At 40.8% G+C, this 27,525-nt stretch overlaps 1 protein-coding gene across 3 annotated transcripts in view; it reads left to right on the top strand.

Moving 5' to 3' along the window:
• Positions 1 to 27,525, top strand: part of Pdzrn4 (PDZ domain containing ring finger 4) — a 336,579-nt gene that overhangs the window by 298,725 nt on the left and 10,329 nt on the right. For all 3 annotated transcript variants that reach the window (XM_052748700.1, XM_052748701.1, XM_052748702.1), the window contains 3 exons: positions 15,424 to 15,522; positions 17,633 to 17,695; positions 24,176 to 24,277. In XM_052748700.1, the coding sequence (XP_052604660.1) occupies positions 15,424 to 15,522; positions 17,633 to 17,695; positions 24,176 to 24,277 (264 nt within the window). The remainder of the gene's footprint in view (positions 1 to 15,423; positions 15,523 to 17,632; positions 17,696 to 24,175; positions 24,278 to 27,525) is intronic.

Consider the following 27,525-nt stretch of genomic DNA (forward strand, 5'->3'; position numbering starts at 1 on the left):
AAAAACACTACTAAAATTCCCTAAAATTGCTAATAACAGACTCCAGTTGATACTACATACTAGAATTTAAAACTGATATGTATATGTATATATGGATATAAATACTTCCACAGGAAAAACTATTAGTTCACAAAAGTCTAGACCATCACTTAGTTTTCAGGTTTTACAAAATAGATAACATAATGGTGATGCTAAACATTACATGAACTATTAATTGTGAGCATATGAGTGTAGGCAAAGAGCTACGATCTAACTTTGAAAGTCCTTGTTTATGACATTTTTCTAAAATAAGGCACATGCATTTGGTAAGAGCTCCATTGGATATTAGGGATGTGCAAACCTCCCCACAGTGAGCTTGCTCCCTTCTGGAAGATTGTGCCTAAAATGTACACAGTTGTGCTTGAATAAAAGCTCCACTGTCTCGAGAGTATTGCTGTCTTTATTTGTTTTTGAGTAAGGGAAAAACCTGTGAATAAAACAAAAGTGTTAACGTAGGCATTCTGTGATCTTTGGTTATATTCTTTAATGAATATATTTTTAGAGTTTAATTTCCTTTGTTAAGTGGAAAGTATTTACATACATTTAGCTACATTAAGAATCTTGAACTAGGCACAGTGGCTCAGGCCAGTTATCACAGCATTTGTGAAACTGATGACAGAAATATCAAGAGTTCAATACCAGCCTGAGCTACAAATTAAGACCCTATTGCAAAAAAAGAGAAAAAAAGATAGATAGAAAGAAAGAAAGAAAGATAGATAGAAAGAAAGGGAGGGAGGGAAGGAAGGAAACAAGCAAAAACTTTATTTTACTGAGTTAAAAAAAAAAGAGCTAAAAAGTTGGTCAACAGTTACTATGGCATTTGTAGGATCTTGACAGCCCTAAGTGTCTAATGTCTTTTCCTGTTGTGATGACCGTGTGAAAAACTGCCATCCATGGTGTAAAACAGCTGAGAAGAAATGTGTAATAAGAGCCCAGTACTTTATTAAAAAGTCTATTTCCAGCTCCGGAAACCGGTGGAAGGAAGTGGAGTCATCTGTCAACAGGTTTATTTATTTCCTGTTTCCTCCTTGTTAATCTTCCTTTCATGTTTCCTTAATAATTCATGCTGAAGAACTTCCTGAATTCTTTTCAAACAAAGAGAAGCTCCAGGGGAGCGTTGACAAATTTCTGTTGTGTCAACACAGACCTGGGGCATCTTCCAGTCTGGAATTCAATGTATAATATCTGAAATAGATAAATGTAGACCCTGTTTTCTCGTTCATCAGATCTGCAGATTCACTGATTGTTTTCAGTGCATGTTATTAGAATTGTTTGGCAGTATTATAAAGTCATGATACACTTTGTATACATACTAGAGCAGCCTTAAAAATTAAGTACAATTGCCAGCTCCAGAGGGAAAGAACAAATAGAGAACATCTAGAATGTTTTGTCAAATGAAGATCTTGCTGGGATGCTAGTCAGTGAGAAAATGTAGAAGCAATAAATACAAAATACTATACAAATACGGACCAGCCCATCTCCCTATGATTAATCAATGTATATTTATTGGAAAATTGTTGTTATTATGCACTGTGGTGCTAGTACAAAATAAAGAATAGCAAGGTTATTTTAATAATAAGTTGTATGGATTAATTTCCTATTGACCACTATATTTTATAATAAAATATTATTTTTAGATTTTCACTGAAAATCCTGGAGAAGTTTTAAATTATTACCTGAACATAGCCTTAACCAGTGCCAAAGAAATTAGTGTAGAAATAGGATATGAAAAATATAATAGCATGAATTCTAGAACAGAGGTATATTCTATATAATGTTTACAAAATAAAAATCCTTTTAGTGTTGCTGTGACATTTATAATTAATCTGAACCCCCAAGGGAAAAACCTGAGTTTGTAGAATTTTAGCCATGATTCCCATTGCTTATAAGTATGTAGCTCCAACATGAAGCATGCTATGTGGACTGATAAATTTAGATCAACATTTCCATTCAAGTTCAAGAAATAGATTTTGTTAATTAACATACTCCTCTTTCTTTGTTTTCCTTTCCTTACCTTTTAGCCCAAGTTAAATAATAAGCCACCACGTCCTTGCTATCTGGGTCAGATACAACCAAATCTACTCCCTGGGTTTATTTTAAAGTGCAGCACTTGAACTCTCAGCTTATCCTCCTTTATTCATCTCTACCTGCCCTACTTTCTAGTTTTTTTCCAGCTTCTGTTGCATGTACTTAGCAGGGTTTCCTGTCAAAAGACTGCCAGCCAGTGGCATTGTTTTCCATTGGGGAAAGCTGTCATAAATAACACTAACCATTTTATCCTGCTTCTACAATCTCATAATTCACCAGTTCTCTAGCTCTGTGGCCATTCTGTGAAGGCTCGGGTTTCCCTCTGACTTCTGCACAGTGCTCACGCTGACGATGGAAGAGCTACAGATTGTCTGTCTGCCTGTCTCTTTGACAGAGTGTCTTGCCTTCCTCAAGTGAATGCCTACAGCTCCTCCATGTTTTGTTAGGATCGTTTGTTACTCTACAGCAGCATTCCCAACTGTAGGTCTCATTGCTTTAGCTCATCTCCTTTACTGAAAACATGGCCAGCACAAATGTAACCAAGAGCCACAATCAAATCAGAGACAACTGTATCCTGTCCTTTCCAACAAGTGACTTCACAGAAAGCACACAACCAATATCAAAGAAGTGTTGCTGCTAACACTTTCTTTGGGAAAAACACATTTTCGGTAATTCAAAGAACACAGCTTACAATTGTGGAGAAGGAGGCACAGTAAAGACAGCCAGGCCTCTGAATAGCAATGCCCAGTTGAAGTGACAACAGAGATTGAGCCTCTCTTGACAGGCAGGGCTTGGATACAAAAGTTTAGTCAGGTCTTTCTTCTTCTAACATTTGCTACAGACGCTGAAGGCTGAGAGAACACAATGGTGTTTTCAGGTCGATTCTTTTCTCTGGTCATCACCCTGACCAGGTTGGCATTGCAGCAAACACTAAGTTCTCAACGGTGGTCCTCTGCCTGCATCATTCACCTGTGCGACAGGTGTCCTTCACTATCGTTTGATCCCTTGAAGCATTCTGCTACTCTTAATGCACCCTTTGTGGCACCCTCAGTCCAAGCTCCTATGTGGTAATTAAAGAATACTAAGTGAGCGAGCAAAAAGCAGTTAACACAGAGCAGTTCAGGTGGATGACATCTAGGAAGCCAAAATGTTATACTGTGAGCTCTGCCAGTAAATGACCAGCTCAATAGGAGGAAGTTGCTTCCGCTTACAAAAGAGGGAAATATAGATAAATTATCTCTAAGTTAGCTTCAAATAATTCCAAAAATATATAAGGTTGTTAATTTTCTAAAAACTCAAACAATAGCTAAGTTAAAATAGGAGGAATTTTTGAGTCTGCCTGAGTTAAATATGAGAAGGACAAGTCCTTGATTCCTCTCAATAGTCCAAATTTATGATTTGGAATTTAAGTAGGATGAAAATCCATGCATTTGTGTTTTGAGCATTTTCTCCCTCTTTTGATAAGGATTTTGATTATGAGTCCTTCCCCAAGCACCTTTTGATGCTGCCATGCTAGACTGCTCCCCTAGCACACAGTGGCTCCCACTTTAACCGTCCCTCTCCTGGCTCATCTCATCCGACTTTACCAAATGCCTCACTGAATTTCACCAATTTCTTGTCTTGAACTCTCCATCTATACAAAGATCTTCTCAGTGACCATTAGGCTAGAAATGTATTGATTAAAAAAGGATTAAGCCTTTGATTTCCAAGAAACAAAGAGAAGATGTGTGTTCCATTTCTGCTTCTGATTAGTTACTGCCCATGAGTGACCACAGATTGATATATATGCTGGTTTTCAGTTCTCTTGTCTATAAAACAAAGTTTACAGTAGGTCTCAGAATCAATTAAAAATAATCCAACAGCCAGGCAGTGGTGACGCATGCCTTTAATTAATCCCAGCACTCAGTAGGCAGAGACAGGCAGTTGGCTGTCTTGTATAATAAACACAATCTGGCCATTGCCTATGTTTTCAGTTTTATTTTCACCATGACCCCTCATCCAGCTCAATTTTAAATGCTCCATTTGCAGCACATTAACTACTGAAAGTTTCTCTGACATGGAGTATTGTTCCTTGTTTCTATGCCTTTGCATGGTCAATATTTCTATTCTTTGAAAATTCAGTCTTCTTGACTCCAAGATATTTTGATGGGTTCTTCTAGTCCCCAATCTCAAGGCAACCAGCAGTTCTTTGGGAGTTCTCTTCTGCCCTACCCAATAAGAGTAAAATTGTGTGCATGCATGCGTGCATGCGTGCATGCCTGTATGCCTGCCTGCGTGTACACATGCGCATTTGTACACGTGTGCCCTCATGAATTCATATGTCAAAGGAAATATTTCAGAAGGAAAAAGGGAGTAACAACAAAAATATAGAACTAGCTTCATAATGCAAATCTCAAGAAAACGATTTTAGACCTGGTTTACAGGACACGAGTGGAAGCATTTGTCTCTGATAGGGTTGGGCTCTTTCATCAACAGAAAAGCAGCAATGAGGGTAGATACGATTCATGTTCACAAACACACTGACTGAAGAGATGAAGCAGTAGTTTGCATCTTGTGGCTTCCTTGTTTTTCATGAAGCCTAGAAAAGGCTGACTGGTAATCATGAGGAACAAAAAGGTACCACAATAGAGCTGCAGGAGAGGGGTATGAAAGGACGGTGTGGCAGAGTGGGAAGTTGGGGTGTGCCTAATCATAACATAATGATAGTCTGAGATGAGATATCAATGAGTGGAGAGAAGTCACTATTGGAACTTGGAGACAAAGAGAAAAAAATCCCAACAGCTTTTAAGAAAGTAGAAAAGCAATTGCCTTAATCACTCATCTACCTCAGAGCAGGGAGGTAGACTGCAGATCTAATGTCAAATCACAGCTCCTTGAAGAAGGAGAATTGGTTTTCTTTAAGAGTTTAGCAACTGGGCCCATACTCCAGTGGAAGACCACACATTCAAGAGTGAAGACTGTACACACACACACACACACACACACACACACACACACACACACACACACACACGGCAGCATGGGAGAAGTTGCAAGAGGGGATATATATAACCAAAACCCATTGTACAAAATTCACAAAGGACAAATTTGAAAATGGGAACTGAAAAAGGAAGTGGAAGAGCAACTTGGCACAGAAGATGCAGCCTTGATTGAGATTTGTCCAATGGGTTTCCACAAAGCCTCCACGGTCACTGAAGTGTGTGTTCTCATCCAGGACCACACAGCCTCCCAGATAGGAATCTAAAGAAGCAAATGGATAGACTTAACAACAATTGACCTTGTTCTACATGATGCAATGCAGGGAACAAAGGAAGTATGAATTTTTATAAAAGATCATTTTGTCTACATGGGGATTCAAAGCAATGTAAGGACAGAGATGAAGGCATGAGAGAATTATTCACAGAGAAAAGTAGAAAGGTCATAGACTCAATATTGAATGTGAGAACGAAGGAGCTAAAGGGGTAAATGTGAGAGCATTTGAGCTCCTCAAACAATGGAGTACTTATAATTGTTATTTTAAAATTAAAGCACATGTGCTAGCTGTCGAGACTAAGAGATGGTCAACTTGTATTTTATACTAAAATGAAAATGTCCATTTGAGGCCCACTACCATACATAATGTATGATAATCAAAAGATTACTTTAAAAACAAACAGTAGGAGAATAATCCCATCAATTAATGAACAAATGAAGCAAACAGATAATTCACAAGTGTGTAACAAATACCAAAAAAAAAAAAAATGTTCACCATCTTCAGTCATAGGGAAATGCAAAACTATACTAAGACTCCATCTTACAGTCAGAATACTGTCATCAAGAAAAGTTTTTTAAATCCTGGAAAGGACACAGGGAAAACAGAAACTTTATACACTATTAGTAGGAATGTAAATATTATAGTCACTATGGAAATACATATGGCAATTCTTCCAAAACCTAAAAATGGAACTGCATATGGTCTAGTTACTCTTCTACCAGGTATGTACTCTAAGTCAGCAGACTGACGAGTCATCTGCTGTAGCATTCTCCACTGTAGCCAAGTCAAGAAATGAGGCTAAGTGCCCATCCCGATGAATAAATGCCATTGGTGCGCACACTCCACTAAGAAGAATAAGAACATGTCTTCAGGAAAAAGGATGGAGCTAGACAACATCCTATTGAAAAACACTAGACTCGTGAGAATGAATACCATATATTATCTCTCATGTGTGGAGCTGAACAGCAACAAAGAGACTCAAGAGCAAAAAGGGGGTGAACAGTGTTAGCAGACCAGTACGAGCAATGGAGGTGCAAATACGCTAAGTACCTTACATGTATATCAAAGTATATAGAGAGCATGATTACCATATATACATGCATGTAAGTCTTATATACATACTTTATAAATATACATGTTATAAAGCCTTTTGTTGCATACAATTAATATGTGCTAATAAAACAACTTACAAACACATTTGCAAATAGTATTTCCTGTACATTGTGTTGGCATTTTAAGTTGTTCTGGTGGAAAACTCCCAAGAATTAATCATCACAAATGATTGTGATGGTTGGCAATGCCATTAGAAAGCTAATCAACAATCACTTCAATCTCCACTCAACACTCAAGGCCCAACTCTGAAATCCTTGGATTCCTTGGTTCTTCAATGATTACCTCTGAGTAGTGGCGGTTTCCTCAAAAGACCCAGCAAACATCATCTGTGGCATGCAGATTTTCCCTCGTTTTCTTGTACACCTTTGTGCTCACTGTAGACAGCTCAAAGTTTCTCAAAGACTATCTTATGACCTAGCTACTCCACCAATGGCTAAATGTCCAAAAGGAAGTGAAATCAGTATGTCGCAGAGATACTTGTCTCCAATGTTTACAACAGCGCTCATCATAATAGCCAAGAGATGGGGATCACCCAAGTGGACCCCAAGTTGCATGCAGTCACCCGGTCCAGTAGAGCAGAAGTAGAAATAAGTTCATGGGACATCACTCTCATGTCTTAGTTTTCCATTTCTACTTGTATGCCTGCTCTAGAATTCATGATGTAACCTTCTGATTAAAAGCATTGTGAACTTGCCTGCACCTCAGTTTTCACACAGGGGGAATTAATACATTCTTCTTTAGTTTAAAACCCTAATCAAAATGAGTATGTTTGACTTAAGAGGATTCACAGCCCACAGTGAGGAGCAGATGACCTAGATCTATTTCTCAAGGAATTCAAAAAATCTGTACTCAATAATAAATTGAGTGATAATCCCAAGGGAAAAGAAATTGCTGATAATGGACCAGAAGTGAGACATTGGCAAGAAGACCTTGCTGTCCACCTTACCTCCTATATCAATGTGCTGAGAAATGAGATTTAGGTGTTGTTGCATAATTTGTTCTGAATGCAATGTCATCACTATTATTTATATTCCTGTAAATGTGATGTGGGCTTCCATTGCCTGGAAGATAGTGGGATTGGAATGGTAAAGTCTGGGCTTCCCTTCTCTGCAGGGGTTAAACTTTCCTCAGTTTCATCTGATTTTTTCTTTAATAGTTTTCAAGGCATTTCCTTAGTTAGTACCAGTATTACAAAAGTAAGTGAAGACAGTAATGTGAAAGACCCCTCTCTCTCTTCACCATCTCCTTTGAGATGACTGTCCTGTCTGGTCCTGGATATTCTTCTGGCTTGCATAATGGTGGCTCTTGATTTTTCACCCATGCTGGGAGGCCACTGTGCTTAGAGAGTCCTACCTACAGACCAAAAGTTGGATTATTGTTTTCTTCATAAGTTCTTGGTTCTTTCCTAGCCTGAACCATAAAAGGTAACATTTTTTCACAGTGTTCTAATAAAATTGATTTCTGTAAAAATTCTGATGCTTTTAAAAAGAAGTTATTCTTATTTTAACATAACAATTGCACATATTTCTGGAGTCAAATATGATATTTAAAACGCATATATAATATGTGATGATTGGGTCAATTTAATTACAAATCTCCTACCTAAGATATTTGTCTTTTCGTTACCTTGCAAACATTCAAAATCCTTTTCACTAGCTACCTTGGAATACTCCACCAGTTACTGACAACCATGAGTATTCAGCCACGCCATGGGAATTATTCCCCCCAGCCCACTGCTGCGCCCTTCTGTGAACTAGTCACTCTTTCCCTCTCCCTGTAACCATTACAGGTTCTGGGAAACACTCGTCTACTTCTTACTTCTATGGGATCCATTTTTTTATTCCCGTATAAATAAGAACACCCAGTATTTGTTTTAGTGAGGGCCATTTCACCTGCCATAATGGCCTCCATCCATGTTGCTGCAAATGACAGAATGTTTTCACAGCTGAGCCATATTCCATGGTGTTTATAAACAGCATCATCTTTATCCATCCGTTTGTTTCTGGATCACGATTGTTTCCGTACTTTGGTGATTATGATTAGTGCTGCAATAAGCATGGGGTGCAGGTGCCTCTGTGGCACACTGATTCCTCTTCCTCCGGATATTTACAGCATGGCAGGATAGCTGCATAAAACTAACGCGGGGGAGTTGAGAACCCTTCATGCTGATTTCCAATGCCTGTATTAGTTCGCATTCCCAACCCTGTGTGAGCCTCCTTTCACCTGCAGCCTCAGCTTCTCTTTGGGATGAAAACAGTGACTGTAGCTAGGTGAGAGGATATCTCATTGCTAAAAAAGGCTCATTCTTGTCCTGAGGCTAGGATGGTTTACATCAAGCTCTTTTGACGTCTTTTCTGCCCTCCACCCACCCACAATCAAATTCCACGGAAATGGATGCCATGGTTTGATTTAAAAAAAAAAAAGAATCTTATCCATTCCCAGAGCATGGCATTTTGAAGTGTGTTCATGGCATAGTGATTATGGCTGTGCCAGGTACATGGAGCATCAATTTCAGACACGATGATGCCCTCAAAGTTAATACTGCTGTCGACATCAGTGCAGGAGGCCTGAAGTTTGCAGACATCCATGCATTCTCTCTGTGGAGGATCCAATAGCTTTTACTTTTATGTTTTTCAAGTAGATTCCTGGTGACAGAGAGATGGTATGAAGATGCAGGGCAGCATGATGCATTTCTGGTGGTGACAGAGATAGGTATGAAGATACAGGGCAGCTTGGCACATTACTGGGATCATTTCTTCAGAAGCCAGCTTGGGCCCTGCATAGGAGTGCTGGATAAAGCTTCTGCAGGAGAATCATCTCACACTGTCTACACAGCTACCCTGGCCTCATAGAAACATGCTGTTGGCAGCTGCTTCTAACTGACTTTGTCATAGAACTCCAAGAACCTTCACTAGGAAATGTGTGTTTTCCTGGACCACTGTGAACTGTGCAGCCACCACAGGAAGGGGTGGAGGTCTACACTGGTGCTGGGTTCCCTGGCTTGAAAGTTCTGAGATCCATTATACTTGGGTCTTCCTTGGTGCCTGAAGTTTTATCCCTGAAAGGTCAGTCCTTGAATAAAAGCAATGTGTGGCTGAGGAGCCAGCTCAGTAGGGGAAGGGCTTACCAGGCAAGCTCAAAGATTTGATTTTGGAGCTCCAGCCCTCATGTAAATAAATAGCCCTGCCTGCAATCCCGGTGCTGAGGAGACCAAGACAAGGGGCTTGCATCCCAGCCAATCTAGCCTATCAGCGAACTCCCAGCTCAGAAAAATGTCCTGTCTCAAAAGAGGTAGGGCCAGAAAGACAGATGGCTCGGCTGGTAAAGGTAGCTGGCTGCAAGCCTGGCTACCTAAGTCCACCCCCTGAAACTACAAGGTAGAAAGAGAGAACTGGCTTCCACAAGTTATACTCTGACATATACACATGTACACATTGAATAAATAAATAAATAAATAAATAAATAAATAAATAAATAAATAAATGGTAGAACCTAATTGAAGAACAGAATGGCATTCATCCTTGGCTCCTAAGCACCCTTTCACACACATAAACAGGTGTGCACACACACAAAAAGCTGTGTGCTTTCTGCCTGCATTGATACGAACTAACCCCTGTTGGATCACATTTTACATGATCTTCTAAAAAATCATTTTATTGTTTTATGTGAATGAGTGTTTGCCTGCAGATATGGCCGCTGATAGAGTTCAGAAAAAAGTGACAGAATCTCCTGGATCTTCAAGTACAGACAGTTGTAAGCCACCAAGTGGTTACTGGGAAACAGGAGTGCTCTGGAAGAGAGGGCAGTGTTCTTAAGCACTGAGCCAGCCTTCTATCCCCACAGTTTGTCAGTGAATGCATTAGAGATAACCCCAGAGTCACCAAAACCTGATGACGAATTAAGAAATGAAAACATAGCATTTTATCTTGGATTAATTTGACCAAGAGTGAGCCCAAGTCTGAATTTTTCATTTCTCTCCCTGTGTCTTCCATCTGTCTGTAGATCATGGTTCTTGGTCTATCTGTGATTTGTCTGTTATGTATGTTTGTCTGATATCCTGCTGTCCCTACTTCTGTCTCTAACAGTGGGCTTTCCTCTGTACTTATTGAACAGCACAGACAACATGGCATGGGAAGGGAATGAGGGACTTCTTACAGAAATCTTTAATGGTTTTACAAAGGAAGAGGTAACTCCCCTGACTCCGAATAGTTAACAGTACTAAATACAGATGTTATCAAGCTATATCCATGTTTTTGGAAGCATTTATGGTAGATATTTGTTTTGAGGTTGCTTTCAACCACTGACTGCTTCCAGCAAATTATTACAATACACAAACATACACACATACATTAGTCTTGGTCAGGGGCATGGAAAAGTATCTAATTTAAGATTAAAGTCATGCATTATCTTAGTCTGGAAAAGCTAATTGTACAGGCAATCCAAGGCATAGTAAGGCTGACTGCTCCATGGTTCTCTCAAAGGAAGATTAGCTTTAAAGAGGCTGAGTACACAGTAGGACAGCAAGTTAAGTACAGTTTTTCCTATATCCACTACTCTGTTTCCCTTTCAAAAAAAAGGGGGGGGGCCTGCCAGCGATATCAACCAAACATGTCATAACAAATTACAGTTACAATAAGGCTAGGCACAAACCCTCATATCAAGACTGGACAAGGTGACCCAGAAAAAGGTCCCCAGCACAAGCAAAAGCATCAAAGATACCCCACATTTCCACTTAGGAGTCCCACAAGAACACTACACAGCCATAACATATATGCAGAGGACCTAGCTCAGATCCATACAGGCTCCGTGATTGTCGTTTCAGACTCTGTGAGCCTCTATCATTCTGCTTAATTGATTCTGTGGGTCATGTTCTCATTGTGTCCTTGAGCCCTCTGGTTCCTAGAATCCTTCCTCTGCCTCTTCTGCAGGGTTTGCCTGGCTTCACTTAGTGTTTGGCTGTGGATCTCTGCATCTGCTCCCATCAATTTCTGAAGGATGCCTTTCTGATGACAATTGAGCTAGGCACTGATCTATGAATACGATTAGGAATCATTTAATTGACTTTTCTTTTTGCCGGTCATACTTGGTTCTACTATCCTGAGTGTCTGGGGCTGCCCAGCCTCTGATTCCTAGCCATCCATGTGGTGTTAGGTATACACTCCCTCTCGTGGTGTGGGACTCAAGCTAGACCAGTTATTGGTTGGCCAGCTTTATCCCAGCACATTTTGCAGGCAGGACATACTGTAGGTTGAAGGTTTTATGGCTGGGTTGATGTCCCAGTCTTACTGTTGGGTGCCTTGCCTAGTTATAGAAGATGGCCAGTTTGGGGGATACAGAGCCCATTACTAGAAGGCTTCACTAGCGTCACTTTCATACTGTACTAGGTTTCTTCATCACCCCCTAAGTGTCCCCCAGTTCTAGTCATCTCTCCCAGTCCTCTCTCCCTCCATCCCTCCCCCAAGCACATAGTCTTAAATGATCTCATGGTGTATTATGGACTTGGCTGTAAGTTCTGCCAAAGTTCAATTTTTTGGAGGTCAAGAGATAATTTTCATAAAATTGCACCATTACACCGTATTTTACTTGAATTATAAAGAGGATTTATTTATCAGTTTTATTTCTCGAGTACACGTGTAAGAGCACAGAAGCTTACACCAAATGCCAGGTTTTGCTGGTGGGGTAATTAAATAGGAAGCCTAAAACACCTGTGCAGAAAGTCAGGCGCAGGCGGCTAGACATGGGAGGGTGTGGGCCGTCTCCGAAAGTAGTGTACTAAAAACCTAGACTAGACAATGTTAATGCCCACCTCATATAGTTTGTTTGTTTTGCTTTGTTTTTTGTTTTTTCGAGACAGGGTTTCTCTGTGTTGTCCTGGCTATCCTGGAACTAGCTGTGTAGACCAGGCTGTCCTTGAACTCTCAAAGATTTGCCTCTGCCTCCCAAGTGCTGGCATTAAAGGCATGAGCCACCACTGCCCAGCTCACATAGGTTTAATAGTTTGAAAATATTGCAATGTTATTTTTACCTCAAGGTCTTCAGTTTTTCCTGAATTCTTGGGTAGCTAATTTGACATTTTAGGGTATGGACACCATGTGGGTAGCTCGTGATCCTGCTGTTAATAGATTCGTTCAATCCTATTGCACAGCAGTCTGACGTGCCGCTTGTGGACAGACCATAAAGTGTACAGATAACTGAGAATTCCGAGCAAACACTGAGAAGTGCACCCACATGCAAATGCCTTCCCTAGCATGAGACATCTTTCTTTCCATCTGAGCAGACAGTGGAACTCCTTATAGAGGACCTCTGATAGCCTTGATTTAAGGGCTCCAAAGGCAGCTTTCTGCAATGTGCCCAGGTTTCCCGGGAAGCCTCTTGGCAACAGCAGGCTTCTTTGCTCACTACACTGTTGCTGGAAGAGACAGCTCTGTGGCTGTGACTCCTGCCTAGAAAGACAGGTTTAGTTAGGGACTCTCAGCCTGTGGAGCTATGAACTGCTGTCAGTTTGGAGGAGACCCTTGCTTGGTATATGTATTTTCCCTTCGGGTGAAAAATGGAGACATGTTTTCTGTTCTTCACTAAGACTAATGGATTTCCCACCTTTCTCTGCTCCCCAAGCAGCTTGGTTGGTTTTTTGTTTATTTTTTGAGAGTGTAATTTAATTACAATGTGTCTCCCTTCTCTCTCTTCCCTTCAAATGCTCCACATACTTCTCCTTTATCTTCATGGCTTTTTCATTGTTATTGTATGCATATATGTATTTGTAGGTACAACTATATCCCAAAATATAACCCATTGTATTTAATCTTCCATATAATGTTATTTGTTTTCCTTTTTGATTTTTTGTTTCTTTTTCTTGAGACAGTGTTTCACCTTATAGCTCTGGCCATCCTGGAACTCACTCTGTAGACTAAACTGGCCTGGAACTCACAGAGATCCACCTGCCTCTGCTTCCTAAGTGCTGGGATTAAAGGTGTGTGCTACCATTCCCAGCTGTATATATATATGTTTCCAAGGCTGACCATTGGGCACTAACCAACCAACCGGTGTGCTCTTTCCTGGGAAGGACTGTCTCTCCAGCTCCCAGTTACCTGCTGTTCCTGGTGTGGTTGGGGCCTTGTGGGCTTTTCCCCATCCAGTGTGGTGTTCTCATTCAGCTTGCTTCAGAAGCAGCGGTAGTCACTTACAACACCCCCGGGGGCACACTTACCCCCTGAAGTTTCAATTTGCTCTTATTTGCAGCACTTGTCTCAGGGTAGAGGGCTAAATTTTGCTCTATTTGCTGTTGGCTATGAAATTATTGGTCATTGGAATTTATGCTCGTAAGGGTCCTCATTAAGGATTTACCCGTGGTTTACAGCACATCATTTAAACAAATGGTTATTGCTCAGTGACAAGGGCATCGCTGATAGACCAAACTGAGAGGAGGGGACTTCTCCAAGTGTTACAGAATGCTGTAGAGAGCACCCTCTTGTTTGCAGCCAAGTGAACTTTTCTGTATTTAGCGCTACTGTTTCAGTTCTCGGAGAGCTAAGATGGGGCCTGCTGTCTTCCCATTCCGTCTACTGTGCAAAACCCTGGAAATCAGGTGACTCAAAGTTCAGACACCTTTCTCAGTGCTGAAGCTGCAATGTTCAGGATCCAAGCAGAAGCAGTTTGGTGTCTCACAGGGCCCCCCTCCTCACCAAGGGTACCGTCTCCCTGAGGCCTGCATGCTTCAGGGCAACTGTACACTCGGTCCCTTTCACTGGAACACTAATTGCATTTCCGGTCTTACCACTCATGACCTAAGTACCTGCCAAGGGTCATGAGTTAGGATTTCAACATTCAGTTTGGGAAAAACAGACATATAGGGTCATATCGCTATATTATTAGACTTAACAATCATTTTATACACACACATATGCACATACTTCCCATCAGAAAGGAAAGCCTTCTTAATTTGGGTTGGTTTTACAAAACATTACACAGACAGGAAAGGAATAATGACATCTTTCCTGGTAGTCACTCAGTCCACGATGAAACTCCTGCTTTTTCAGACAGTGAAGAGGGGTCATTCACGGGACTGAGAGGCACACAGCCCCACAGGGCTGAATTCCAGAGCCTTGCTCTGGGCTTCTTTTCCAAATTACAGAGTTCCGCCTTTTCTCTCCTCTGACTCTTTAGAAATAGGTCTTATGCCCTCCACAATAGGAACAAGCTGCCCCAGACTGTAGCTGTAATTTGTCTTTTAACACTAGGAATTGTGCGATTTATCCCAGTTTGGGTCAGGAAGTGGCACAAGCCCATTTCATTAGATGAAACTGAAATTTATTATTATTTTTCTGAACATAAATCAGGAACCAGGTTCAGTCCACGTTACCTGAGGCTGGCATTCCCAGCCCCTTAGCAGTGCCTGGGAGTGAATGTATTTTCTTGTTCCGTCATTGCTGCGTTCTCCATCTTCCTCTCTGCCCCATATGGTGGTTGATGTCTCTCCCTTCAGCTGATGAACCCCTTCCTTTCCAAGGGTGAGGGTTTCTGTAGAATACTAGAAAACTTTAACCTGACCGACACAAATCCTTGCTTCTTATATCACACTACAAAATTCAGAAGAAGAAATGACAGAAAGATTCAGTATACTCCTCTTTGTTGTTGTTGTCCAAATTTACATCATTTTATTACATTACAGAGGAAAATACAGGAACAATGTTTGTGGAGCTTTTCTACCTTCTTTGACATTCTGAAATACTTTATTATTCCAACTTAATAATCTATGCAGTTTTATGTGTGAATTCATGTGATTCTGCATATTTCCCACTACAAAAGGAAAATTTGAAATGCTGATTTGACGATACAGAAATACTTGGTAAAAATTTCAATGATTTTGGTTACACAAGTTAATTTCAGATGTTAAGCAATCATGTTTTTAAAACTTCTCACAGTGGCCAGAATTGCATCTTTTGAGTTTCCACTCTGAGATTAATGTCTCCATATGCATGCTATTTTCTCAGGAGGTCGAGCTGTGTCGTGTTAGCAGTCAAGAGAAGCTCGGCCTGACAGTCTGCTACCGAACCGATGATGAAGAAGATACCGCCATCTATGTCAGCGAGGTGAGAGATGCTGTGGGGAGGACCTGAAGGGAGGGAGAGGGGGGAGATGACTTGAAAGGGCTCCGGAGGAGAAAAGCCTCTTTGCAAGGCCTGAATGTGAAGAACTGGCCGCCTTCCAATTCTTGCCACTTTCAATTAGGGAAGCAAATTATGCTGCCCAAGTAATGCAATTATCACCAGCTTGTTTAGTGTGGAGGCTTTCCCTGCAGAATCCCAGGAAGGAAAAGTGTGAAAGTGGTAACATTGTCTAAATTTGAATAAATTCCCGTAAGACCCCATAAGAGAGCAGCAAGCTGAACAGAGCTCTGGTCCCCAAACATTTGTCCTTCCATTCCACTGCATCTTTTCTACTCTGCTAACAACAGTATTGGCTAATTATTTTAAACTAACAGTCATAATAATCACCTCTTTTACTCTGTGGGTGGGGTGGATAGATTTAAATACTCCAGAAGTACATCTGTCCACTTCTTTTATTCAACCACACGTTCATTTTCAAGAGGCAAAGAACTACATTTGAGTCACCATTTTAGCATTAGCTTGAAAGACTACCAAGCAGAATTTATTGCAATAGATTTCAGGAAATTTAGATCATTTTGGAAAAAGTAAAATGGTATGTATTTTTCTTAATTAACAATACTTATGGTTTAACACTATGCATGTAGCCACACACAAAGATGTGCATGTTTCCGGCAGCCTGAGCTTTGGTGGATACAATGTTAAAACAGTACCTAACAAACTCCGCCAACACTTTTCTACAGAGTGGCTTAGAACATGCAAGAAACCTGCAACTAACACACTTGGAGAGCGGCACAGCTCTCAAAATACAGAATGGTATTTTTCTTTATCCCTTTACCAAAGATTTCGCTGCCTCCCTCCCACATGGAAAATTCTCCAGAGTGAATTTCATTTGGCTACTTCTTTAACATGAATGGCTCCAATAATCCCTCTCACTGAGGAGTAAAGAGACGCATACTGAAACCTCTTCTGTAATACGTACAGAACCAGGCAGTTTTATGGGTGGTTTGATTACAGTTTTAAAGACAAAGTTTTGTGTGATGGATGGCTTTTTAAAAGGGACACACTTCATGAGCAATCTAATCTTTTTCATTCTGATTAAGTTACTGTTTAGGATTTCCATCTGTCAGATTTGAAGCCTTTCTTTTCAGAGGTAATAAGGAAGCCACAGGAACCGAACATGTGCAGTTGGAAAGAGTTGTCTTTATACCGCCTGAGTATGAGCATAGGGCCATTTACGCGATTCATCATCCCATTCTCAGGTTTTAGATGGGACTCCTGGTAAGGAAGTAACATGTAATGGTGGAACTGAACAGACCAACCTCATGCAGGACTTGAAATACTTAGACAAGAAGCTTTGATAGAACAAGCTTATATCAATAAATTGAAACTATCACAGGGACTCAATCAATAAAATTACCCTCAATGAACTGAAAACCATCACTCAAGTTTGGCCTGTTAAAATATTGGAACATTCTTAGTAGGGCTTTAAATATCTATTGGTTGTAATAATATAAGTCCATATAATTAGCACTATATGTTACATGGCACTGAGTAACAGAATGTACAGATAGTTTTTTTAATTCTTTAACAGCATAGATTAAAAATCTCCTTTAAAATAATATACTTGTGGGTCCAAAAATCCCTTTAATAAGTATGGACATAATATATCTATCAGCTTTCCTAATACATCTTCAGTATTATTTACAGATCACCTTAGTATAAAGTAAATTTCCTGGGTCCAGAAAAATCCTGGTGTTAATGACATCATTGTGTCTTGTCAGCCAAAGATTGACAATTGGGCTTCAGAAATGACTGAAGGGATGTGTAGGGATGGGGGAGGAGGGGATGGGAAATGACCTGCCAATGAAGCTCTACCCCAGTCCATTATTATTGTTAACTCTAAAGAGACTCATTTACAGCTTTAGAATTAGTGATTTTTGACAGAGAAAAATGGTATGCCCCCTGTCAATAGTGAATTGAGCCAATATAGTCTAAAACTACAATCTCTTAAGGTAGTATGTTTTAAAACTGCATTTTAAGCTCCTAGAAGGATATTGTATGGCACTGAAGGTGTATACTTTCTTTATTACAGGTTGACCCAAATAGTATCGCTGCCAGGGATGGACGGATTCGAGAAGGGGATCGTATTTTACAAGTATGTGATGTGGTTATTTCCTCAAGTTTCTCACAGGCTGTCTAACAGCTTGGATTTTATCTTGTTTCTTACAAAATGTTAGGGGGAAAGGAGCTTGTCATTGCTTTTGCATATTATCATCCATAAAACAAGAGGCTACCCTTTGAAACACTTTCAAAGTAAAGGCGGTATGGTACCATTTCTCAAGAGTTATTAGCAAGTAATTATTGAGATACACTTCATGGAATGAGATGGAAGGGCTTTACCTTCCAGCCCCACTATTGGTTCTGGCACACTATTTAGCTTCCTCCATGGCAAGCCCACTTTCTAATCTTGAATTATAACTTGCTATTGTTGCAAAGGTTATGGGAGATGTGCATGGTGCGCTTAGCACAGTGATGTTAAGTCACTGATCAACAACAGTAGTTGTTACTCGTAACTGCATCAATGGCGGCCTTTTTCAGAGTAAACTACTTGAACATGAATCCATGTGTTCCCTTACTATACAAAAGATCTAGAAGTCCAAAACAGCTTTAACCCATGACTTAGGAGTGAGCTACTGAGGCCAGATGGAAGAGCTGTGATTTCTTCTCCATAAAGAAGTATAAAAAACATTCCAGTTGATTGAGGAATATGAAACAGTGAGGAGATCATAGGGAGGACTGGAAAGGGTTCCACACCCTGATGAGGGTTAACAGAAAGACCAAGGCTCTGCTCCTGGCATCTCTTCTGAGTCTTCACCTTAAAGGGTGACTGGAAGAATCCACACAAAGTCTGAAGTACAGGTCAACACCCAAATGAAACTGCTGAGTGGAGTTCTTAGTCACAGCTGTAAAATGGGGCAAGTGGTAATAGCATGGTAAATCAAAGGGGTGCCCACTTAAAAATCCTCAGAGCTTCTAGATCTAGGAACATATCCAGAGTTTCCATCTCTCCTAGCTAGGCATGCATGCCCAGAAAATGCTGCTGCAGTCTTGATTCTTTCCTACAACTCTGAGCTTCAGAAATATATATATAAGATGCTCTTGGGGCACCCAGTCCTGTCTAAATGGGAAGAGAGCAGCCCACACAGAATAGCACGGCATTATGCAGGGGTCCCTAAGCTGCTTGGTGCCTCACCCTGCCAGCCCCCAGGGCAACCTTGCTAATCCCCATTATGCTCTCTCTCCTCCTTTTTCTTAGCTTGCTACCACAGATCCTTTTCCCCAACAACCCTCTACTAAGGTTCTAGTTAGGAAAGAATAAGAAGTATGAGTTTGTGATTATTTAAGGGTCCAAGTAGTTTCCAGTAAACTTCAAGAGTATGCAATGCAGGAAAGCTTATAAGTGGTGGCCTGTAGTTAGGCAAACAGAACTGTGCCCGTTGTTGGATACATTGGGGGAATAAAATGTCTGGCTGGCAATCTAGACATGGCCTTGTTTTGAGACACATGTTCAACATCTTACACACACACACACACACACAAATGAAACAGGCATTCAGAACAGATGAATAAAATCTGCAGAGAAGTTTTGCTAGGGTAGCGTACTTAAGAAGCTAATATTTAACACAGATATTGAAAGGTTCAAATATTTCATTTTTCAAATAAAATGAAGTATTAACTGTATCGTTGCTTTATTATTATCTCCAAGACACTGAAATCATGTGGCTTCTTGACTCTCGGAGGTCATTGGGCACTAATACACAGTAAGATGTTAAGTATCTGAAAAGCGTAGATGGTTTTGTAGCCTCAAAGTAGCCATCCTATTCAGCCAAGGTTTTGATGTGTTGAATCTGTCCCATCATTTTCTGTGCTGTTCCCCTGCCATCGCTCATCTCTTCCTCCTGACATCTACTCTCCACACCCATGCCTCCCGTTATACCATCACCTGGCTCCCTTCCAGCTTTCCAGCTAGCTATGCTCCCATAGGCAAGCACCGTTTTTAAAATTACATTTTTAAAAAATTGCATCCTTTAGTTCTGTGGCTAACTGGATAGAAATGGGGTGGGGGTGTGTGTGTTGAGGTGCATGTGTTTCCACGAGACTGCGTATTTTGAAGCTTCTAAATTCTTAGCTATTTTGTATGCAGATTTATTTTTGAAGAAAAATGCCTACAGCATAATAAGGAATTCCTTAATGGAATTAGTTCATTGAAGAAACAATGGCAGGGTTGATAAAGTGCTGTTTTCTGGCAGATTACTTTATATTCTGTGACAAATACTGCAAACTAAATGAATACACACACATCACATTAAAAAGCCTAGAATTCAATTTTGTCTCACACACAGAGGAAACAAAGTGTCTTAAGGGTGATGGTGAAATTATATTAAGTAAAACTGTGACAAAATTGTACCCACAGACAAATAGCTCCCATCTGTCTGGTGAGGAGATTATGGGATACCTTATAATGAACAATTAATGACTCCTTTCCCAGTGAGAGAGCAATGGAAAAAACAGAGGAATTACTTTTTATCCATAAGGTTTCCTGGTTGGCTTTTATTTAAATGAACCTCTTGAGGGCAACTGTGACTTTAATTGTCTCTTTATGATGACCTAAGGGGAGTGTATTTATGAGCCTGCCCTCATTGTGGAGCTAATATTTTCTTCATCTAGCATATCACAGACTTCTTAGATGACTTCCTGATGGTATCCATTACACACACACACACACAGGTGGTAAACATCAGAAAGGGACCATGCAGAAGGAAAACCACAAATCAACCTCTCCAGATCATTTCCAGTTCTCATATGTTTTCCTCCCAAAGTGCCGGGTGGTTCTGTCTACTGCACCATTGACAGTAACTTAGATCCAACTTTTTCCTGGAATTCACCTAAAAAAATTATAGAGCTGAAGAAGGCATTTCTGAGTCAGACTGCAAGGGTTAAATGTCACACAAATTGTAGCTGGAGAGTTTCTCTCCAGCTCCCACCAAGCCCCGGCAGTCCTGCAGCCCACTTATAAAATAAACACACAGACTCTTATATTATTTAAACTGTTTGGCCTAATGGCTCAGTCTTCTAGTTATCTAGTTCTTATATCTTAAATGAACCACCAGTTAACATCTTCTCAAGGGGGCGGCTGGCAGCGTCTCTCTGACTCAGCCTTCCACTTCCCAGAATTCTCCTCTCTCCTTGTCCCGCCTATACTTCCTGCCTGGCTACTGGCCAATCAGAGTTTTATTTGTTAACCAATCAGAGCAACACATTTAACATACAGAAGAACATCCCACAGTAACAAATAACCAGTCCCCAAAAGGAGAAAGTACCATGTCACATTGTCTCCTTGGAGTGATAAGCCTAGAAGAGTCCCTCTAAGCAGCCTACTATTATGCTGGCCAAAGAGCCAGCCCTGTGCCTATGAATCGCTCCTGTGAAGGCTCTGCCAGAAGGTATGGTGGGATGACAGCATTTGAGTGAGCTGTCTGTATTCTCCACACTATATCTGAACTGCCGCACAGCGTGGCTTCCTATGTGTTGATTTTCTCTCCTTCAGCAGCAGTTTCCCCTGACTCTTTCTTAGCCCCATCTACATCAGTATATGCTCCTCCCTATTTCTCTCTGTTATTAAATACACATGAAATGCAGGTCTCATCTTTTGCCCAAGATACTTAGGTTTTCCTGAGAAATGTCATAAGTAGTTGGATGCGAACATTTCCGATATCCGTCTTAGGTACAACACTACTGAAGCCTACACAGTGGTATATTCTAGCAGAAAACCTATTATTATGCTATGTACAGACCTTTGGGCATTGCTCCCCCACACACTCCCTCTCTTAGGAGATCAGGCCTAAAGTGAGATTTGTGATTTATTTATCTCACCCAACACAAAGACATACCTACTTTCCCCTGCCCCAACAATACCCATTTTGAAATGAATATATATGTTTATGCACAGAAAATATGAGGTCTACATCTATTATCTACAGAGATTAACCTCATTGAGAATGAAATCTACATATTGTTTCCCTTGAGGCTCTCATCCCTTCTTTCTTAAGCCAAATGTCCTTCAGGAACTGAGGGGAACGGACTTGCAATCTGGTTCCTCCCCGTGATACTCTACATCTTCCTGGGAAAGAGCAAGCTGTTTTCTCACTAGCAGCCCTATCACCACAAGCTATTATTTCAGGAACAGGAGCAGTCGAAGGTTGAAAACTCTATGTGGTTCCTTCCCTCAGATCCTTCATTCTCTGAGAGGACTCCTTGCTGAAATACATGGCCGCATTTCTTGCTTTTTTATCAGTTTGAACATCAAACTAAAATCCAGAGTACACAAAAATCTGCCAACCAGTTGGATATAATGGCCCTTACGTTAGAAAAGAAAACAGCAAATAATATTTTAACAGCAAATTTCTGTGGTGGCCTCCTTTCTTCCCACATGTGCTCCCAAAGATGAGTGGCTTCCGCAGCAAATGATTTGTGTTGATTGGCAATCCTAGAAGCCAAAATGCAGACCACAATGAGATTACAAAGAAGAAAGCTGAGTGCCAACCACAGAAAGACTGAAAGGCAAATATGCCACCGTGTTGGTGGTTTCCAAACGGTTAGAACCACATCTAAAATAAATACCTGTCTAGACAGAAATAGGCCTACGACTATGGATTTATTTGTAGATTTTACTGTTTTCTTTACTTAGCAGGATAAAGTTTGCCTTCACAGTGGATTATATATATATATATATATATATATATATATATATATATATATAGAGAGAGAGAGAGAGAGAGAGAGAGAGAGAGAGAGAGAGTAAAGCAACATGTGCATCTATAGGAGTATGTGCTGATAGTATGCAAGGCCCATAGTTAAGTTCTTTACCACAACCCTCTGAAAAAGCCACTATGAGCATCTAGTCTAAGTTAGCAAATATGGTAGCAATATTAGGGTAGGAGAGATGCGGAGCAGATTGATAACAGGTGAAACTGGGTGAAAAAAGGGAAAGGATGCATGAGTCTGAGTGAAAACTAGAGGAGGAAGTAGTGAGTATTAAATCCCAGGCAAAAAAGATGGAGATTAGCCATGGCAGAAATTACAGAACATTTAGAACCAAATATGCCTAGAACAAGACAGATGCATTGCAAATCAACTAAGAAGTGCCATGAAATGGCCAGAGACCCTTAGGTCAAAGGAAGTAAAGGCTACAGTGTTTTAAAACCATAGTCCTAGTTAGAAAAGGGCTTATTTGAGGATTGGGAATAAGAAGGAATGCACATGAAACCCATGAACACTGGGGTTTCTATCTACAGACAAGCAAGAAATGAAGGTGGTACCTATTTTGATCAGAGTATGAAATGCCTGTGAGTTGTGGGATTTTCTTCACCTGTCGTCTGCTCTCCTCAGCATCTATAGTCAGAGTTTAGGCATAAGGATTCTTCTCTGTTGTCCAAAGGGAAATTCTAAGGCTGATTTTGCTGTTTTTCTGGTAACCCTGTCTATCCTTGTGGAGCGGCCAGAATCCCAGAGACTCACAAGTGAAAATAGGAAACTAGTGGAGGAAAAAAAAACTGGCTAGCATCACCACATCGCCTCTCCATTTAACTTATATAATTAGTTGTCATTTAGGCAGCTTCCTCTATGAAATTTCCACATATTTTGATAATATGCTAGAGATAGAAAATATTGCCTCTATGAATTTGAGAACTCAATAAAACAAAATGATTCTTATGCATCCAAAGGAAAATATGCTAAATTAAAAATGAATGCATCTGAACACGAAAATGTAGTTTAAGAATGCTTACTCTATTTTTAGAACCTAGGAATGTCTGAGTGCTGTAAGATTTTTTTTCCTACACAGTCGAAAGCTCATGAAAGCTTGGTTTATTTCCCTCATTTTGTAAAGTCAATTGTACTTGATGCCAATATTTAAAATTTCCAAGTATATTTAAAATATTGCATATTTTTTTAAAGAGGAAATGGGTAAGTCTTGGAGTCAGTGCTGGGAGCAGGGTCCTAAAGAGCTCTTCTCCTTTTGGATTAGACTCCTTTGGGATATAGCTGGAGTGATGTTCGGACAACTGAGTCACACTCCCACACAAATACAAAGTGATGAGCTGGGCCCCGGTCAGCAGCAGTCTGGGAGCACAGTCTGCTCAGGGGCAGTCTGCAGCTCTCTAATTGGCTCCCGGGAGCGTGCAGGATGACGGATTTCAGTTGTGGAACTGCTGGCCGCTTCCCCCAGCACTATTATCTCAGAGTGACACTTCCATTACTCTGAGCGGAGAAAGATGAACGTCACCTGTCAGGGGCTGGTTAATTGTGTTGCTAGATGTATGTTGCCAGGGCGCAGGTTGGACATTTATGAACATAACTGCTTCCTGTGATGTCCACCATCCTTCAGGGATCGATATGGCTCTTACAGCACGCGTGTGTAATTGAGTGAAGGCACTTTCCACGGAGGGGCGAAGAGGAGCCCATTGTGGGAGCTTCATTGTCCATACATTCACCATAAATGAGCTGATATTTGCCATTTATTGTGTGCAGCATTGTGGAAATAGAAACTAATGTGCCACTTTCATTTGTTCTCTAGATAAATGGGGAAGACATCCAGAACCGGGAAGAGGCCGTGGCTCTGCTGTCTAGCGAGGAGTGTAAGAGAATCGTGCTACTGGTCGCCCGGCCCGACATGCAGGTCCGAGGAAAGGGCAGGGTCTTCATCCTGGACTTTACATTCACTGAGTTCATGAATGAATGTGCACGCATTCCTTCTAGGCGACATCGAATCACTTCTATGGCTGTCTGTATAACCACGGATACACAACACTGGTCATCACTGCCTAACCTCACCCCCAAAAAGATCTGCTAAAGACTCCACAAAAGGCAGCTAAGCATCTAATTTTAGGGAGAAATATAAAACACACAAAATGGAATCCTATCTCTCTCTCTCTCTCTCTCTCTCTCTCTCTCTCTCTCTCCTTCTGCTTCAGTTTCTTAAATGAGTTAACAAGTGAGAAATAGTTGACTTCAGATTATTTTAAATTCTATGTAGACCCTTCCTTTAGGCGTCCATCTAAAATACATAATTGGCATATTAAGGCATCACGAAGGATTCTCTAATGAGGAAAATATTAGCATATGTAGCTATCATCTTAAATCTTCCTGAAATAACTCTCAAATGAAGTCTCTCCAGTGTACTTCTGTGGAGGACATGAGTTCTTTTCCATAATTAATGTGACAAAAACATTTTTTCTGCCGCCCCAAAAATGATGCTTCAAAAGGAATACTTTTATATCTTGACAGAGGAAGATGCCATCAGAGTAAAGGAGAGGTAATGGTGGTAGAAAGGTACTTAACTCGTGTCTCTTTTCACATTCTTTTCCTGTCCCATCAAATGCAAAATGGACAGGACACTGTCACCGTCCTATCCACCTGTCAGTGGTGTGAGGGAAGTTGGATATGTCACCATTTGTCTCCTAGGTTATTGATCTGATATTTTTCAGACTCAGTAACTACATTCTCTCTATAAATTATACCGAGTAAGTGTATTTCAATGTCAGGCCGGGTCCCGACTTGAATATAGTGGTTATAAAAGATCACTCTTTCCGAATATATTTCCTTTATGCCCTTGACCACTCTAAATGGTTCTCATAAAGTCTGCTGTAGCCTGCAGCAGAGTAAAGTTCCACACCTGAGGTCTTGGTGGTGGGAAATGAGCCCATACGACAGGCTGGGGTGCCTCCTTGCTAGGAGGGAATGTTTAAAACACATTTAAAATTGCACCAATTATCCGGAAGATTCTTTAGCCAATTCCCTCACTGATCCCATTTCCTAGAAAAGAATAAAAGGGATTATATATCAGTAAAGTTCATGGCAAGTTGAACGAACTGGATAGACATCCCTGTTGTAGAACGGTTTGCTAGAAGGCAATTTCCTGCTTTTCCATGTAGCTGCTGGGGAACTCATGAATTGAAAATTGAAGCGTTTTCCAGAGTGGTCATAATAGGCAATAGAAATAATAGATATTAATGTCTTAAGACTGGACCTTGCTACTGTTTGTCAGATGCACCTGGCTGGCAGAGGGTAACTATCTGGCTCACCCTCCTGAGCTTTCCCCTGCAAGAGTAAATGTTGGAGGGTAAATCATCAAATCAGACTCTTTCTGTCTTGATGACAGTCTCTGATGCCACACAACACCATGCTACCAAACCAGGATTGCCTTTACCCTTGGTCCTGAAAAAAGGCTCTATATGCCACTAGAAAAGACACAATTGCTTTGAAACTTGGATTTCCAGTGAAATCATCCAAGAAAATTCATCTTAACACTATACCTTTAAAATAGAATTTACAAGGTACACGCTATAGTTGGGGGGGGGGGGCAGACAAATCCTATTTTTCCATTTGCTATCTTTGTCTATCAAATTCAGCATATCTTGTTGCATCATGAGTGTATATTTTATGCAGGAAGAATGAGGAAACACACTATTTGTGTGCTTTCCTTAACGTGTTTAAAAATGTTTCGAATGCTCTCCAGATTCTTGGGAATGATCTATGTGCTTGCTGGGGGCAGTATTGTGCATCTGTGCAATATTTTTAAATAACTCATTTCCTTCATCCCCTGTCACCTTTCTTTCATTTCCTGCCCATTTTCTTCCTCAGACCATTAAAGATATTGCTTTTCTATCCCATTCCCCTCGGGAGACGGGGGCAGCGAGGGCTCTCAGAGAAACTTGGAACGACTACTTTTGAGACGGTGTGCTCTGTCCTTTCTCTGCAGCACTATGTCTGACCTACTTTGTGCGGACACAGGGCCCTGTCCTGGGGAGGTGATCCTTTCTTGCAGCTCAGCTCAAGTAGCACATAGACCACAGATGTATGAGTTTGCAGAGGTGCAGCAGGGGGAGAGGGAGCAAGGAGAAGCCCTCCATTCTACTGTGTTGTATGTCCCAACCTAGAAGACACACAGGCACCTACAGATGGTGACTTAGCCAGAGGGAGTCATCTCTACCTTGTTCTCAGCTTTCTCACCATTTCATTTAACCCTCAGAAGACTGTTCCTATATAATAATTAAGAAATATCTAGCTTTGACCTTGCAGTGTTTGTAAGAAGCAAACATTCTTAACTTGAGATAATTTTGTTTAGAGTTGAATTCTGCCGCTTCATGGCTGAGGAAAAAAAAAAGAAGAACTAAACAGTTCTTAGTTAGTATAGTCATTTGGACACCTTTCTCAGCCACATTAAGAAAAATGAGGACAGATAAATTCGCCCTTACTTTGGCATACAGTTAGATCCGAGATGATGGAAGTTCTGTGTGGGCTTTAATGGCCAGCATGGATCCACATGTTCTAGTTTGCTTTCTGTTAATGTGATGAACACGAGAACCAAAAGCAATTTGGGGAGGGAAGGGTTGTTTGCTTGTTTGTTGGTTTTACTCCATTGTGGAGGGATGCCAGGGCAAGAGCTCGAGGCAGGACCTTGGAGGCAGGAGCTGTAGCAGAGACCACAGAGGATGCTGCGGGCTGGCTTGCTCAAGTACCTTCCCTAATACAACATAGGCCCACCTCCCCAGGGATGGTACCACCCACAGTGGGCATGGTCCTCCTACCTTAATTAACAACTAAAAGAAATGTCCCCTCCCCCCAAACATGCCAGTTTGGTGGAAGCAATTCCTTAGTGGCTTTTCCCTCTCCTGGGTGTTTTGCCAAAACAAATGTTAACTACCTATGACACCATGATCTGCCCTCTATTAACTTAACGAATGCCATTCATGTGTGTGAATGCTTATGATACCATTTAATCTCCTATTTTCAAGTTTTTTTTTTTTAATTTTAAGACATTCATTTGTCTTTAAAGGTTTCTTATTGAAAAACACCTCCAACTGTTGTCCTTTTGTGCTCATTAGACACCTGTTTTCTTTGTAGCACAGAGTAAAGCAGAGTTTT

Source organism: Peromyscus californicus, unplaced genomic scaffold (assembly GCF_007827085.1).
Source record: "Peromyscus californicus insignis strain IS unplaced genomic scaffold, ASM782708v3 Scaffold_20__1_contigs__length_68692818, whole genome shotgun sequence".
Classification (NCBI taxonomy): Eukaryota; Metazoa; Chordata; class Mammalia; order Rodentia; family Cricetidae; genus Peromyscus; species Peromyscus californicus.